We start from the raw sequence: 17,614 nt of genomic DNA, 5'->3' as shown, positions 1-17,614 counted from the left end.
CTTACTCAAAAATGTCTCATTGCATAAATAATTAATTATTACGAAATTTAACGTCAGTTTACTTTATTCATAAGTAAATATTTCACTCAAATGTACCATTTTACCTTGTCAAATGTCGAAAATGAACCTGCTTCCAAGCGTTGCAAAACAGTGAGCGACAATGATCTAGAACATGTTTTAGATTCAAGGAGCAAAACCACCCTTCAAACAACTGTAACAACAAGAGTAAAAATCTTCAAACTTAGCCACAAAGACAGTCTTTGAAATGAGACAAAATTACCAAGACTGGACTAAAACATCCAAAAATAAACGAGGACGATCTAAATCATCTTAAATAAAGTTGTTACCTTGCAACAAAATGAAATAAAAACGCTGAAGCGCACATAAAATATTTGCGCAGTTTCGAGCGGTTTCTACCGCGTTGGAACTGAAATAACAAAGATCCTTTATAACCTTCAGCAACGGCCTATGTATTTACAGCAAACGGCATCCGATATGTAATAAACGGAGATTATTGCAAGAGCAAGTGTGCTATAACTTATAGGAAACGAGTATAGACTGTGGCAATTCATAATTTTACACGAGTTTCGTATAATATGGCATACTTACTGGGGTGCAATAACCATCAGTTCATTATCCATTTTATATATGTACATTTGTGCAGTAAAACACAATAAGTGGTGGCCCTCTCCATTGCCATGATCAATTGTTTATGGCGTCACAGACGACAAAATACAGAAATGGGTGCTAGGCAAAGTAATATTGCACATGTGCACATAAAAATATAGAACGTCATACTAGTGCATTTGACTGTTTTGTATTAAACGAGATGTCATGGGAACAACCATTTCTGTATTTCATCGTCTGTGACGCCATTGATAATTGAACGAAACATCAATATAAAGGGCCGTTACACTGGCTTACCGTGTTTTACTTCATAAATGTAATGCTTCTCTGCTCCCATATGACATCTTCGAGTTCAATACAAAACACCCGAATGCACAGCATGACGTTCTGTATTTATTATATACCCTCTTACCTTGCATTAATCTGTTTTAATGAGCCTTGGAGCCAGCAGGGGTTCAGTGCAGAATCTGGGGTGCAATCACTGCAATACGGAATTTGGGACCACTTCATACGTACTGCACCCCTGGGCCCTTTCTCTCACATGTGCGAGATAATGCTATTTAAAGATACTAGTACATTAATAAGAATGAAGATTTTATGGATATCAACTTCTTTATATGAGAACACAACGTTTCGGAGTTAATGCTTACTCCTTCATCAGGTGATTGAGAATGGGGTACAGGACTATATTTATATGTACAGGTAAAACAATAACAAAGTGACAAGTGGAATGACTTAACGAAAGCTGGAAGCCAGTATAAACAAGCGCTGATTGGAACCCGACAGTTATGATAACAATGATAGAAGCCAATGGTAATACATTACAGATGATGGGATATGTGAAGGTGACATCGATGCTGGCTTTGGTCTTGATGAGGCGTGATATTTGATGACTGATGGGGCCAAGGTAGGGTATGGTTACTCTGATGGGTGATGGAGAAGGCTTGTCAGCATCGATGTCACCTTCTCCAGTGGCAAGACCATCAAGACCTACCTAAAAGCCAACGGTAAAGGACCCAGCTGTGAACACCCTAACCCGAGAGGATGCATCTACCAGATCCCTTGCAACTGTGGCGACCTATACATTGGAGAAACGCTGAGACCAATCAACACCAGAATGAAGGAACACCAGACCTCTGTTAGCAAACTCGACCAGAAATCGGCCATCTCTGAACACATTCTCAAGAACCCTGGACATTCAATCCGATGGGAGGACACTAGGATACTATCTACCAACAACAACAACTGGCGCCAAAGGAAACTGCAAGAAGCCATCGAGATCCGGAGACAGAAACCAGCAATCAACCGTGACCAAGGAGTGTACCTACCAAGTGCCTGGGACTTATTGATAAATTAATCTCATCTATCTGTGTACATTCTATCTATGTAATTCATGTATAGCCAATCTACCCGTGTACATCCTTATCTACTTGTGTTTGCACATCATCAACCCCCATGTAAACATGCCCATCAACTCTCATGCAGTCATGTACATCACCCTTAATCACCAATCAAGTGTTATGTAAACATCACCCACCATTGGCTTCCATCCTTTTCCCCTATCATGTACATCGTCCTTACCCCCTACCTGTGTTATGTAAACATATCCCATCATCTGTAATGTATTACCATTGGCTTCTATCATTGTTATCATAACTGTCGGGTTCCAATCAGCGCTTGTTTATACTGGCTTCCAGCTTTCGTTAAGTCATTCCACTTGTCACTTTGTTATTGTTTTACCTGTACATATAAATATAGTCCTGTACCCCATTCTCAATCACCTGATGAAGGAGTAAGCATTAACTCCGAAACGTTGTGTTCTCATATAAAGAAGTTGATATCCATAAAATCTTCATTCTTATGCATTTCACTTCTAAATGCCATTCAAAGACTTAGTACTTTAATGTCAATGTATTTCACTTACGACTTTCTGAGCGCTGAGAAAGCTTAGAAAATCTGATATTATCTTAAGTTTACATGGGCATATAATAGTATGTTATGTATGATACTAGTTGTTTCACCTTTCTATGGGTAATTTATCAAACGAAGGCATCACCACACTGTGACAACACACTAAACACAACAATATCTATGTATACTTGTAAAGTGTCACTATACATTACTAAACATTATTACTAAATCAATTCGTTTATTTTCTTCCATCATCCCGGTGATCCCCGCCGCAGTATCGATGGAATATCGCTAAAAGCGGCGTAAAACTAACTCACTCATTCACTCACTAGATCACTTAGATCACAGCGGCCCTGCGAATGAGCTTTTGAATAGAGTGCATAGGGAAAGGCCTATCGCTGCAAAGAGCTTGCATTGTAATTAAGAGTTATCTCCCTTCAGGTTTCTGTAAATACGGAAACAAGTTGCATTGACAAAATACACTCTTCTCATGTCGCGCAGATTATGTGATCATCGATCGACGCTTCTGAGATCGCGCCCTAGAGTGACGGGCGACGGCTGAAGCGTACAGTCGCAACGATGAGCGCAACAGACATGTCGGGGAATTCCTCGAGTCCTGCAATGATGAAAGAGGAACTTAAACAAAAGTTTTGTCGTCTGCATCAGAAAGCCAAGGAACTTGGCTTAAAGGACGACGACTTTAACAAAATAGAGGCCTTAAGGGAAATTTCTCAAAGAAACAAGAAGAAAAATGTTATAACTTTGTACCTCTGGAAAAGTTTTGGACTGGTATTTGCCGTGTATGTTGCAATCTGTTTGGTTTGGTGTCTGGAGTGGCCTGTGAAAAATGATGTCATGCTCTCAATATATTTTCGCCTTCAAGGCCTAAGTGAAGAAGATATTTACCGCGAACCATGCGTGTTAGAACCGCTGGAATCCATGCAGGATATGTTTCGGCCACCACTCTCTTGTGACTTCTGTAAAGGGATAAAACAAATCGACAAAGTTGCCAACATAAAACCGGAGGAATTTGAAGATATTTATGCATATTCGGCAAGGCCGGTTGTGATAACTGACGGCATGAAAAACTGGACTGCGACAGAAAAGTTTAGTTTTTCGTTTTTCAAGAACATTTATAAGGAGGGGAGCCCAGCCCTGGAGAATGTTGAGAATAATTGTCAGTTCTTTCCATACAAAACATCTTTCAAGAATTTGGGTGAGGTTTTCCAAATGGATGAAGAGAGAGCAACCATGAAAGACGGTTCACAGCCGTGGTATATAGGATGGTAAGAGAACTTCAATATTCATTTCAGCTCAGATCTGTAGAGAGGCATTGTTTAGACAAAATAACATTACCATTAAAACATGCACTTACAGTTGGAGCTGGGATCATGTCCTTATAATTTCATGTTTAGCCATGAAAAATCATCTCTTGAGATTAAATATTTTCTTCCAACATTTTGAATGGCACAATTGAAAATCTGAACTGTTATTGTCAGACACAAGTACTGACATGTAATATTTTCCTTCAGTATATTAATGGAATTAGAAACTGCAGTGTATGTTAACACAAAATTGCTGAATATTAATTGATTCTAAATTCATACCAGTCGTTTTAGAAACATTGGCACTTATTCAGATTACCTTTGTTAAGATGAAAAAGTGAGACAGTTATCAGTTTTAAACATTTCAGGAACAGCCAAATTCAAATTTAGGATTAAAAAGGAGGTATTATTATTTCTACATATGCAGAATAATGAATCTTTCTATTCACTATATGGATATATGTTAGGGCTGCAGTAAATCCTCTGTGAGGCAAATATAATACATCACGTGTATTGGGTAATGAATGCAATAACAAGTAAACACCCACTGAAGATTCACACGACCTGTAGCATAAAATTAAACACACGTTTCAGATTTAACATTTTTGCTATAACAGGCATTGAAATTATTATGATTATATAGTAACAAGTATAAGATTTATTCATAAACTACAAACAAGTGTCACATGCCACAAGTAAGAACTTCTGACAAAGTCATTGTGAAAAATTCAGTGAGACACTGGGGCTGGTGGGATGGTGACTTCTCTCTGACCGTTGGTTAATCTGCCGGATTTGACAGAGGGTCAGATGCTATTCGTGAACACTGTGTTTCACTCATTTTACTCAGAGAAACTATAACAAAATATATCGTATGACATGTTCTGTCCATTTTGATAGTGTTAATTTACCCCAAAGAGTCAACCTGTGACAACAATGTTGTCCAATGAAATATGTAACTATATATTTTATGAGCATTTCGACTGTTGTCCTAACTAGTTTAGACATATGCCATTGTGCATATCTCATTTTCATACTTAACACTCAAATTTGATTAAACATGCATTTAATAAATCCGCATGAATATTTGATTCTGCTCGTGAATTGTAACACCCGTAATAAGTATATATGTCATGATACTTCTGAATTGGTATGTCATTTACAATATCCAGTAAGTGTCACTCCAATGCTCCAGACAATTGGTCTTTGTTTCCTTAAATCATGTCAAATAAGGCAAAGAGGCAAAGCAGCTTATTTGCAGATTTTCTGGTCCAAAGTGTATAAACAGACATTTTAATCAAATCCTTGAAATGTGATAAACTTCCTTGAAGTGATAAAGAATCAGTGGCTACAGTCAGATACAAATCCTTCCTGTGTTGTAATTCAAGCTGCTTAGAATGCTTATACTGTGTTTTCCTGGTTGCAGGAGCAACTGTGACGCCAATGCAGGGAACATCCTGAGACAACACTACAACAGGCCCTACTTCCTCCCTCCTGTAGCCGAGTCCAGCAAAACAGACTGGGTCTTTATGGGAAGTCCTGGATATGGAGCACATTTACATGTATGTGGCATGTTGAGTGGTGATTATACAGTAAACATACACAAGTGGTTTTGGTAGCAATTTAGTATTAGTAGTAGTGGTAGTGGTAGTTATAGTGGTAGTAGTAGTATGATATTTTCTGTGTGTTAGGGTTCCATATAAATGCATGTGTTCTTTTCTGTGGTTTGGGGTTCCATTTAAATGCATGTGTCATTCCCTGTATTTAAGGGTTACATTTAAAAGCATGTAATATTTTCATTGTTTTAGGATTCCATTTAAATGCATATGTCATTTTCTGTGTTTAAGGGTTCCATTTAATTGCATGTGTCCATTTCAGTGTTTTAGGGTTCCATTTAACAGCATGTGGTATTTTAAATGTTTTAGGGTTCTATTTAAATGCATGTGTCATTTTCAGTGTTATAGGGTACCACTGAAATGCATGTGTCCTTTTTAGTATTTTAGTGATCCATGTAAATGCTTGTGTCATTTTCAGTATTTTGGGGATCCATTTAAATGCATGTGATGTTTTCTAAGATTTAGGGTTCCACTTAAATACATGTGTCATTTTCTGTGTTTAAGGTTCCCATTTAATTGCATGTGTCATTTCCTGTGTTTAAGGGTTTCATTTAAAAGCATGTGATATTTTTAGTGTTTTAGGATTCCATTTAAATGCATGTGATATTTTCTGCAAGTAGAGTTCTATTTACATGCATGTGTCATTTTCTGTGCTTTAGGGTTCCAATACCATGCATGTGTCATTTTCAGTGTTACTTGTTAAGACTGAAGAAAACTTGTCATAGTAGTTTTGGTGCCCATTTACTTGCTAACATCAGGATCAGTGTTTTTAATTGAGACCAAAGTCAACATGTCAAATGTTTACATACTCTAAACACCACTTATAAGGAAGTGTCACAGAGAATAATGTTACCATAACCTGATAACTCAAAAGCTGTTTCAGTTGTGTTATGAGCAGTGAAATGATTTTTCATTTTGCCGTTGAGTCCAGATTTGATGTAAGCTGAATGTGCAATTTGAGTCTCAATACTTTGGAAAGTTAGTGATGTTTTGTAATTTGACACACTATTCATCATATAAATAACACTTAAATAATATTTATGTGGTATTACAGATTTTGTGGATTACATATTAACTTAATCACAATTTGGCATGTTCTTAAGTATTAAACCCTGAAAATGATAATTTTAATAATAATGTTGTCAAATTAAACTGACATGATAGAATCTTCCTATTTTGAAAATCTATTTCTATTTTTTTGTCATTTTACTTTTTCCTTGGTCATCCTATAACTGACTCATCAAGATCTGTGTTAAACATGTCATCAGCAGCCATTGTAGCCCAACAGGTTTTTCAGGTTCACTGATCTGTGGTTGATGCACATCATTGTATCGATGTTCATGACAACCATCACTGAACTGTCTGGCCCAGACTTGTTATTTACAGACACTTGCCTTGTTGATGAGCATTGCTGAATGAGGCCTTAAACAATAATAATAATAATATGTGCATTTATATTGCACCAAACTCCACTCATGAGGTGAATGCTTATAGCGCTAACAGTCAAAGCAGGCATATTATTACCCTGGATAACCCAAGTAGGCACTAGAAGGTTATAGTCACATGACTTATTCGACCGGGTACCCATTTTCTGCTGGGTGAACAGAGGCAATTTTAAATAAACTCACTTGCCAAAGGTGAAACCACATGTATGATACAACTGCAGCTGGAATGTCCCTATCCTTCCATCCTTATCATTTTATGTATGAACTTGTCTATGCTCTGGTTTAATGCTGCCACCATATAGCTGGAATATTACTGAGTGTGGCGTAAAAATGAAACACACTTACTTCTTCTGCTCTAGAGGGGTCTGTGGTTGGATGCACATGTGAAAGCAGTATAAGATCACAAGCTGTTTTTGTGTGAGAATAAAACTTGGTTGTTCTTTGTTTAAACGTTATAACAACTAGATCATTATTGCATTATTGTTTTGCAAAAAATCAAGGCTTACTGGATCTGCTTAGGACTCTAAAGGGAAAGGAAACAGTGAACTTAAAGGATGATAAAACTATCCAGACCAATAGAGAGAGTTACTTCATTTCTGCAAAAATCCTTACATTAAAGGCAATGCAATTTTTTTTAAACTTGAAATATTCTGTTTAATGTTTAAATCCATAAATGGTAATGTGGCTCCACGATTTAGGACAGGCTGAGTGCATTACATGAAATAAATGTAGTCTGTTGAACTTTCTATTTCAAAACAGTCTTCCCACTTCCCTATGTGAAGTGTAACAGATTGAGCAGACTGGAAAGCAACATTAACGTGACAGAAATACTCTTTAGTTTACACATCTGTCGCCTTCTGTGGTCAATAAGACTTGTTTGTTTCCTTGCAAAATAAAACCTATCCTCTGACGTGCCTTAATCTATGTCAAGGAAATAATAAGGTAGATTTGATTTCATTGTGACAAGGATGATTTCTTTCAGTGCACAAGGAGTGACATTACACGGTGAATTTATCAGATGAATTTAATCATGTTATGCTGATAATGGACTCATTGTGTATTTTGTGCGAAGTCAACGTGATTAGAAACTGACATGTAGTTAGGAAGGACTCAAGACTTGTGTAGTCTCTTTCAAATGTCCTGAGGCTCCATGGCATGTTTGCAGTATGTTTGTCTCGGTTTGCTAGTTTCTGAAGGTGATGGGGGTACCCAAGTGGTAACAGACTTGGCTCGTCATACTGAAGACCCAGGTTCAATTCCCTACATGGGTACAATGTGTGTGAAGTCCATTTTTAAAGTCCCCAGCCATGATGTTGGAATATTGCTCAAAGTGGCATAAAGCTGAACTCACTTACTCTTCAGTTTTCATCATGTCAAAAATATATTGAAAAAAGGAAAGAAGAGAAAAATTGTTCTCATTTCAGAGACAAAATGTGAGTCTAGGACTTTTGAATAAATGAATGAATTGAATGATTGAACAAACAAACAAGCAAACAAACAAACAAACAAACAAACAAATAAACAAATAAATAAATCAATATATAAATAAATACTATGCTACTTGATGCTCCAAGGATTGGCAGATTTCTTTTTATCCCCCACAACAAGTTTTGCAGGGAGTATTTAAATGCACTCTCCATGCATCTGTCCCTCCATGCACATTTGTCTTTTCCGGAGCGGAACTCGATATTTCTTCACCTAATGCGGATATGGATAGATCTGGTGGTGTTCTGGAGCCTTATGTTAGTTTTGATATTCTGAACAAAATATATTTGGTATTTCCATGGCAACAAGTTTTATTAAAATTGGGGGTAGTGCTCTTTTCTGTTCATTGTTCCTTCACAAACTGGACACACAGATAGGCCTGGTCATGTACTGGTGCCTTTTGGTAGTTTTGGAATTCTGAATCCAATATTTTTGGCATTTCCGTGACAACAAGTTTGACTTAGACTGAAATTGAGCTGAAATTTTAAACCTTTCAGTACTCTCCTTCTATGTTTCTATATACACACCAAAATATTTGACATCATCATAACTAGTAGACGTATTCAATTTAGAGAGTATTTTGCCATTGTGGTGGGTGTTGATGACTTTGTCTTCTTGTTCAGTTCATTCTCAACATCGAAATTAGCTGAATAAAAAACTCACCATGTATGTCAGTGCCTATCCTCATTGCTCTGATAAGAAGTGACGAGATTCATTAATGTTCAGTTCTTCATCTGAGACAAAACAGTGGCTGACCATCATCCACATCATGTTGCCTGAAAGGTTATAACAGACACATCTGAAGACTGATAGTAACAGTGAAATTTTAACTGTTCGCCTTAAGCCTGAGTGTAGTAAGTTCCAAGTTCAGTTAGAGAGGATAAGAATATATAGCTGAACAACTTCGCATAACAGTATGAGCTATTTTTTAAGCCTGAGTGTAGTAAGTTCTATGCTCAGTTAGAAAGGATAGGAATATATAGCTGAACAACTTCTTATAACAGTATGAGCTATGGGCCTGTTGTAAATGCCTCTCATTCAGTTCAGTTGAATATGAACATGAACTGATCATGATTCTAAGGTTCTAACGGCAAAGTAGATTTAAAAAGTTTTACCACTAACCATGAAGTAGAGTAAGCACTGTTGGTATTTTTATTCTATCCATGGTTCATTTGACTGGAGTGATTGATGTAAAAAAGTAGATTTTCTTTTCCTTCAGTCTAGATTTTGCTTGTCTGAAAACAACTAACCAGCATGTCTAAGCTATCTTCTAAATCTCCAGGACTCACATTTCATTTAACCATGCCTTTTTCAAAATGTCAGATTACCCACCCTTTGTTTTCTATCAGCATTATACACAGATTATCTTTCAGGCCAGCTTATGATAGGGACATAAAGGAACTGTTTATTTTACCCACTATGTTAAGGCCCCTTTAACTGCTGATATTCTGATATATTCTATCTCTTTCATGTACTGTCCTCTTTCACAGTTGGACAATGTCGGCCACGCCTCCTGGCAGGCCCAGGTGACTGGCACCAAGAAGTGGACGTTGGAGCCACCAGTCGAGTGCTACCTGGATTGTGAAGGAACCATGGAGGTCACCGTTCGGCCAGGCGATATAAGTAAGTAACTGAAAAGATTTGGATTAGTCAGAATTTGTCCAGCTCTACCAGGAGCTCTACACTCAGAGCCTGTCCTTCACTTCGATAACTTCTAATCTAGTATACCTGGTTTCTAATATACTGAGGGTAACAGATAAGGGAACAACACTTCATTGCAGTGTCCCATTGTTTACTCTCAAAGTATCTCCCACAGCGCAATACAATGCTTGCTAAGAAACTTGGAAAAGAGTAAAGGAACTCTTATACTTTCATGTGTTTCCTTATTTGTTTCCATCAGTATATCATTCCAGGAATGAGCTAGCACCTCTTAGATCCCAGGCACAATGTTAAAAGACAAATATTGATTTTTATTTATTTTCTTTTTCATCTCCACTCTAAACAAAAAAGAGCAGATTTGTTTAAATTATATTAAGATGAAAGAAGATTGTTTTGTATGAGTTATAAAACTGAAACTTGTTTAATGACACTTTAAAATTAATATCCCATGGTAATAATTTAAGAGGGAATGTTAAAAAGTAGGGAGCGACACCACGAAGAGCGATATAAATGATGCTGTTTTTATGTTTTATTTTACTCTATAATATCTGTCAACCTCAAGCAAGTTTGTTTGCTATGTACCAGCCTCATGATCTCCATTTTGTTTGACTTGTCATCTTGGTATCAACAAAAAACACAAAATCTGCTATAAATGCATCACAAACTTTAGGAAACAAAATATGCTTGAAAACTTTTGTATGTTTGAGGTTGGTAGAAGTCCACCAAAAGCAAACTTATATATTAAAGTGCATGAAAAAACATTTGAAACTACAATTGCTTGACTCCCCCTACATGTTCACTGAAAGAGCTTGTTTTGGAGACGCTATCCACCCCTTGCAGATGAGTTCATCACAAGGACATAACTGATGCCAAGGGTTTCAGCTAAATACTGAAGGTTCACACTAGTGGCCTCTCCCAGTATATTGTAAACAGTGCCAGCTTGAATATCTGGACACAATGGTTGGGAAGGATCGAAGTAGGGGTGTCCTTAAAAAACAGCCGCTGTCTAAATCTAAATCAAACAATCCAAATTTTTAGCTGTTGATCATGATGGGAATACATTCAGTACCATTCTGAACATGTTTCATATGATATTATCAGAGGACATACTGCTATCCAAGAGGTATAAAATGTCAAAACATTTTCATTTTCTGGAATTATTTTACAAATATTATGCCCAATGTGATGTGATGACTGATATCTTGTGAACCACATTATCCACATATGTGAAACTTTGGATATGGCTTTGCTAATGGTTCCTTCACAATAAAATGGTAACTTTGCAAACATTGGACATGTAAAATATAGTTACACTCACTACTTTTTGACATCCCCTCGTACCATGTTTAAATCAGTTTATGACAAATATCATAGTTTTGCACTGCTTTGGAAACATGTCTTAATAAATGTAAGTGTTTTATTTCATGAGTGTGCAAGGGTTTGAGTGTTTTATGTGACCTTAGGGTATAAACTTCCACATGGCAGGGTGAGTTGATACTAGAAAACCTTTCATCATTTCACATCGGAATGGAAATTCTCCCTGTCTGTAACATATAACCCCTGAAAAAATGTGTAGTTTACTTTTTATACTTTAAAACAACATACCAGTTGACATACCAGGGAAGGGAAACTTTCGAAATTTTCCACAAGACCACAGGACCAGTGAGTGGACAATGATTAGTGGTCCTATCTGTATATTGTTAGATTTATTTAACTATCAATACCACCAGAACATCATTTAGTGGTCTTGATGAATTTTTACTAGCAGGGAACCACAGGACCAGCATAAATTTTGCACACTGGACACTGAAATTAGCACCTGAGCCAACACAGTAAGAGCCCATTGTTGCTTTTGTCACAGTGGTTATGTGGCTTACTGGAGTGCTGCTTTACTTTGATAACATGTTATGAAGCCATTGGCAAACCATTTTCAGCTGTATCTGTACTGATCCTACAAAACCTCCAATAGTACTCATACTGGGCCGTTCATTAGCACTGCCTGTAAAACACTGGTTTAAGAAATAAGCGTTGGGTACTTCATTTTATAAATATTTTCTCCCTTGATACAAAAAATTGATTTATGCATGAATGGTCTCCTTTGTTATAACATCCTGTCCTCCACATGGCAAGATTAATGGATATTATCTAATAAGCGCCAGGTCTCAAATGAGCTGTTGAAAAAATAAGCACCTGAGAGCTTATTAGAAGAAATACGGTGTACATATCTTTTGTGATCTCACCTGGTGAGTGCTTCCTGTTATAACATACATCTCTATCAGTTTTTCCTAAATACCTCCAACTGTAATAGAGAACATTATACATTATTCATCATATAAATTTACAATTGTTTCAGTATACAGACTCAGTGGACTATTTGCAGTAATTGAAAACTCTCATAATAAGATCTACTAACTGAATTAATAAAAACTAACAACTTCACAGCAAGCACAATCTGGGACGTAGTTTTGGAACAATGAATATCAAATACATGTAATACCAGACCATGCCTTTGATTTAAAATAATTTCAGTTTTCTAGCGACATCGATTATTTCTTGTCCTGACATTCTTATACCCAAACAGCCAACTTTTACCTGTGAGAAAAAGGAGCATTAACATTTCCAATCAAGATTTAAATATGCTTCAATATACAGTCAATGAGAACTGATTCACTTTTTCTGAGATATTTATTGACTTGAAAACAGTTGGGTAGAGATGGAATTTTATTTGTATAGGTTAATTCAGTATCACATAAACACAGCATATCAAAGGACAGGACATAAATCATTTCTGAAAAATATTGTGAATATGAAAGTGTTTCATCTAGTTTATTTTGTGCAGATCACTTGGATGTCTCTTATCTGTGTGAGAGTGTATCAGCATAGTCACTTGAGGGTGAAATTAAGAGGACCTAAATAGCTTTATTCCCATCCCAGTAACTCAGTCGTTGATATAGTCTCACTGCAAGACAGGTATTGATTCCTGTATCAAGTGGATTAGAGAAAGTTATTAACTGCTGTATTGGAGCCAATTTACAAGGGCGTGGGCCTATGTAGGAAAATCAGTTTAAACCTGTTTGGTGCAAAATTTTAAATTTAATTTGGTTGTTGATTTTACGGTTGGATGGTTTTGATGCTTCTCTTGTTGGCTGTGGAAATCAGTGACATGTGAAACCATTAGCTATTTATTGTATCGCAGCATGTTTGTGCCAGTGACGTACAGCACCACTAGCTCAGTAGTGAAGTCAGTGGGAGAAGCAAGTGCCCAAGGACCCATTCCACGTAACTTTCTTAGAACTAGCATGATCGTAACTCCCATACAACTGGCATAGAACTATGAGAGCTCAGTAGGGCCTTGGGACAACCTAGTGGTTACAGCATTTGCTCATCAAGCCGAAGACCCAGGTTAGATTTCCCACATGGGTACAATCTGTGGAGCCCATTTCTGGTGTCCTCGGCTGTGATATTGCTGGTATATTGCTAATTGAGATGTAAAACCAAACTCACCCACTCAGCCTGGTCATCTGAGGTACGACAATTCACTGTACAGGGTTGAATTCTTACATTTGCCAGAATATATGGGTTCGAATCCCATAGTTGTCCCAATTAGTAGAGTAGAGTGGCTCCACTCTTTGGTTCCAACTTGTGATATACAATGGACTAGGTATACTGTTTGTCATCCTGTTCTTTAAGTGAACTTGCATTATAGTCATTATCATGCATGTTACCATGGAAACAGTTGCTTAATGGCTTTAATAATACAATGGTATATAATGCTGCCACAACAACTGTTACTTTATGGTTGTGGCAGTTAGCGTAACTGGCTCATTGACAATGATTGCACAATGCTCCGACTTTGACCTCAGGCATGGTGTATTTTGTAGTTAAGCACAGTTTTGAGCTCAGCTGCTTTTGACAGCAATTCTCTAATTGGCTCTTTGCAATTTTAGTCATGCCTGCATTTAACAAACATAACTGTCTCTTTCAAATGGATGTAAACCTTCTAAAAACACAACCAATATTTATTTGTACCCTTTTAATGAAAAAACAACAACTTTGATGGAAAGACTATGACAAATGCATCATTAAAAATTTGAACCAGTCACAAAGTAGTTATTTCTGGAACTGAATAATTATCGAAAATACGGTTCTGGTAAATGTAGCACATTCGCCCAACTTTGACACTGATAACTGGGCCAGTCCCTCTAACATGGTAGATTTAGTTCCCATTGTATCGTCAATTTGTGAGGGAGTCACGTCATCCATTATATCATCCCAGAGTTCAGCACCTTCAATTTCATCAACTATTAGTGACAGTTTGATGTCATGTACAGCATGATCCCACATGTGACTTGACATGGCGGCTCTCTCAAACAGAATGATTTTAAATGTAAAAGTCCTGTGCAGATTTCGAAATTCGAATGTAGAATGTGGGAATAGCAGTTACTTCATCCAATCTCTGTAACTTGTACAAGTGCACCATGGCCTGGTCACTGATAATGACTACAAATGTCACATATTACATAATGAATATTGGGTCATAAATACCAGCAGTTTCTGTATTATAGCAATTTATAATGCTCAGTGAAACGAAAATGTGAGTCCTTTGACATTTTGAACTTGACCATTTTGACAGTGATAATTTATCACAATAACCAGTGGCCATATTGCTGTCTAATTAAATACATTAAAGAGTTAAATATTTCCTGTCTGGCTGGTACAGATTCCAATTATCATATCTCAAATTTAAGTCAAAACACTTTTTGTAAAATATTTATGAATATTCAAGTCGAATGATCCCGATTAATGACTTGAACGGTTTGATTCGGCAAATGAGCAAGCAAACTGTAACAGCCCAACTGTACAATATGAAATATTCCATGGTTGAATAGTGAGTAATTTGTTGGATTCATAGTTTTCAGTGCGTGTATTTACTTCAATCAGGTGTGCTGGGATATCTTAGCACATTCTGATACCTTTTGGTATGGATAAATAACAAATTATCAAAAATGCAAATTCAGCTTATAAAGTTAAAAAATAACATGATGTCAAAAGTGACAGGAAACTAAAGTCACTCACACATGCAGTCATCCACCTTTCACTCACTCACCAAACTCACCCACTTGCTCACTCAGTCACCTACCCAGTAACTCACCCACTCACTCAGACACCTACACAGTAACTCATACACCCACTCACTCATTAGTGTCTCTATTTACCATGTTTATTTTTCAGTTGTCCTTGACACCAACAAATGGTACCATTCAACCCTGAATGTTGGCAATGACATCAGCATCACCATCGGTTCCGAGTATGATTGAGAACAACTTTACACTTGGAAACAGTTCAACTCCACATTTGCATGGTCAGATTTTTGTGGGTAATATTTTTAATTGTCATTCTCAACAATTCCCGCTTCTGGTTTTTGCTCTAAGTTCATGTTTTTGTGCTTCGAAGGCCGGGTTCAAGTTCATTTACATTAAAATCATGATGGAGAATGGTATTAAATTTTCATGAAATAGGGGCTGAAGATTTTATTCACTGCATTGTCTGGTCCAGACTCGACTATTTACAGACCGCTGCCTTATAGCTGGAATATTGCTGAGTGTAGCGTGGCTCAACAACAAACCTGCAATCTTCTTGTCATTGAATATATCTTTCATTCTAACATTAAAGCTATCTGGAGACCGTTTTCCTCCCCTTTTATGACAGTATAACAGCTGGATTGTTTCTATATTTATGGTTACGAGTATCTACATATTTCTGAAAGTCCATACATGAATGTCTTAAGGTTTTGAAATCCCTTTATCTTCCGTCATGTCCAATGTGGTATCTTGTTTTATTGACAACTGTTGGCATTGTTTGGAAAAGGTATTCCAGTTTGATTTGCACACGAAGCTGTTAGTATTATGCGCACATGCTGTATCATATGCTGTTACTTGTCTGCCTGTGTTTAGCCATGACAGCTGTATTTAGCTGAGATTTGTCGTAAGTGCTCAAATATGTGACATTTGTTCAGCCAGTCCTATGTAGACAGGCAATATTTACTTGGCTGTACTTGTGCTGACAAAGTATTTGTATGTCTCATACAGTGCTGTGCATGGTTTAAAGCACAGTCTTTCAACTGGCTGTGACAGTGTATTTTGATCATGTTGTTACATTGTTTATGAATGCAGGGTTATTGTTCCAATAGCATGGTTTTACTAATTATTTTACTCATTGAAAGTAAAGAATATACATGTATTTCCTGTAAATGATAGAAATATTAAGGCCTCAGCAAATAAATTCATACATTTTCGTCCAATTTATATTGAAAATGTGAGCAATAAGGCATTCTAATTGTATTTGTTTAAAAACAAAACAAAGAAATGTTAGTCAGGTGAAATATATTATTTACATGAAGTAGACAGATAAGTATATATTGTAGTGAAAGAAGGAACATAAGTGATTACCTCAGGTTTAGTACTGTGACACTGTATAAGTATGTTTGTCTGATCATGACATTCAGTGATATTCCTACTGTAGGACAGTGGCCTGTAAATACTCTCTCATTCACCAGACAATCCAGTGATTTATGCAGCCAACAATATTCCATGCTGTTAGAACTGAAGACAGACCATCAACAAAATCTGGCCAAGGTTTCCAATTGCGAAGATCAATGCTCATACTGTTGATCACTGGATTGGCTTGTCCAGATTCAATTATTTACAGACCGCTGCCATGTAGCAGGAATATTGCAGAATAATTGCTTTAAACAACCAAGCAGCACCAAGCTTTGGTAACTTCGGATATACCACTGTCCGAACAGGGGAATATTGTGTCAGGCGAGTGTTTGGTCATGATGCAGGTTGGGTTAAAACTCTAGTAACGTATATTATTATTGACATGCTATCTGAGGTCAGTGAGTTCAGCATGTTATTTTGAGCCTTATGTAAATATATAAACCGTTGTAACATCTTTTATTGCATGTACAAAGTCTTCATATGATATTGTGTGATGTAAAAATCCTGAACTACATAAATTATGTTTGCTTTTCATACTGGTATGTATTGCCTTTAGGCTCAAATAAACATTTATAACCTATATAGTTGTCTTCATGTGTCGTAACTGGAACAGTCTGACAGGAGAAGGGTTAATGAGCGTAGTAAGTACTGGTTCTAAGTTATTAAAACATCCCAAAGTTTTTTTAAACCAGTCAAATGTTGCAACATTCATGTTGGTAAGTGCTGTCAAGATGTATAATATATATCAGTGTCCTATACATTTTGAGGGACGGTGGAGTAAGCTAGTGGTTAAAGTGTTTGCTCGTCCAGCCGAAAACACAGTTTTGATCCCCAACATGGGTACAATGCATGAAACCCATTTCTGGTGTTCCTTGCCATGATATTGCCGGAATATTTCTGAAATGCATAAAACCATAGTCACTTATTATATATTTTCATCATGGATTACATGTATTGAATACTGTGTATTTGTGATTGTCATAAGCACTTTGATGCTACCTCATGCCGGCAGATGTTCTTATCTGTTTTGGAAGGCTTGCAGTGATTTA

General features: G+C 36.8%; 1 protein-coding gene across 1 annotated transcript; it reads left to right on the top strand.

Annotated features, from left to right (window-relative positions):
* Window positions 1-2,951: 2,951 nt before the first annotated feature.
* Window positions 2,952-17,147, top strand: LOC137258010 (uncharacterized). Its single transcript, XM_067795543.1, has 4 exons — window positions 2,952-3,824; window positions 5,287-5,422; window positions 9,897-10,029; window positions 15,298-17,147. Exons 1-4 carry the CDS (start codon window positions 3,118-3,120, stop codon window positions 15,381-15,383), a joined length of 1,062 nt encoding a protein of 353 aa, XP_067651644.1. The 5' UTR covers window positions 2,952-3,117; the 3' UTR covers window positions 15,384-17,147.
* The last annotated feature ends 467 nt before the right edge of the window (window positions 17,148-17,614 follow it).

The sequence above is a fragment of the Haliotis asinina genome, chromosome 12, assembly GCF_037392515.1.
Source record: "Haliotis asinina isolate JCU_RB_2024 chromosome 12, JCU_Hal_asi_v2, whole genome shotgun sequence".
Classification (NCBI taxonomy): domain Eukaryota; kingdom Metazoa; phylum Mollusca; class Gastropoda; order Lepetellida; family Haliotidae; genus Haliotis; species Haliotis asinina.
The sequence above is the reverse complement of the archived record's forward strand: the minus strand, read 5'-3'. Positions and strand labels throughout refer to the sequence as shown.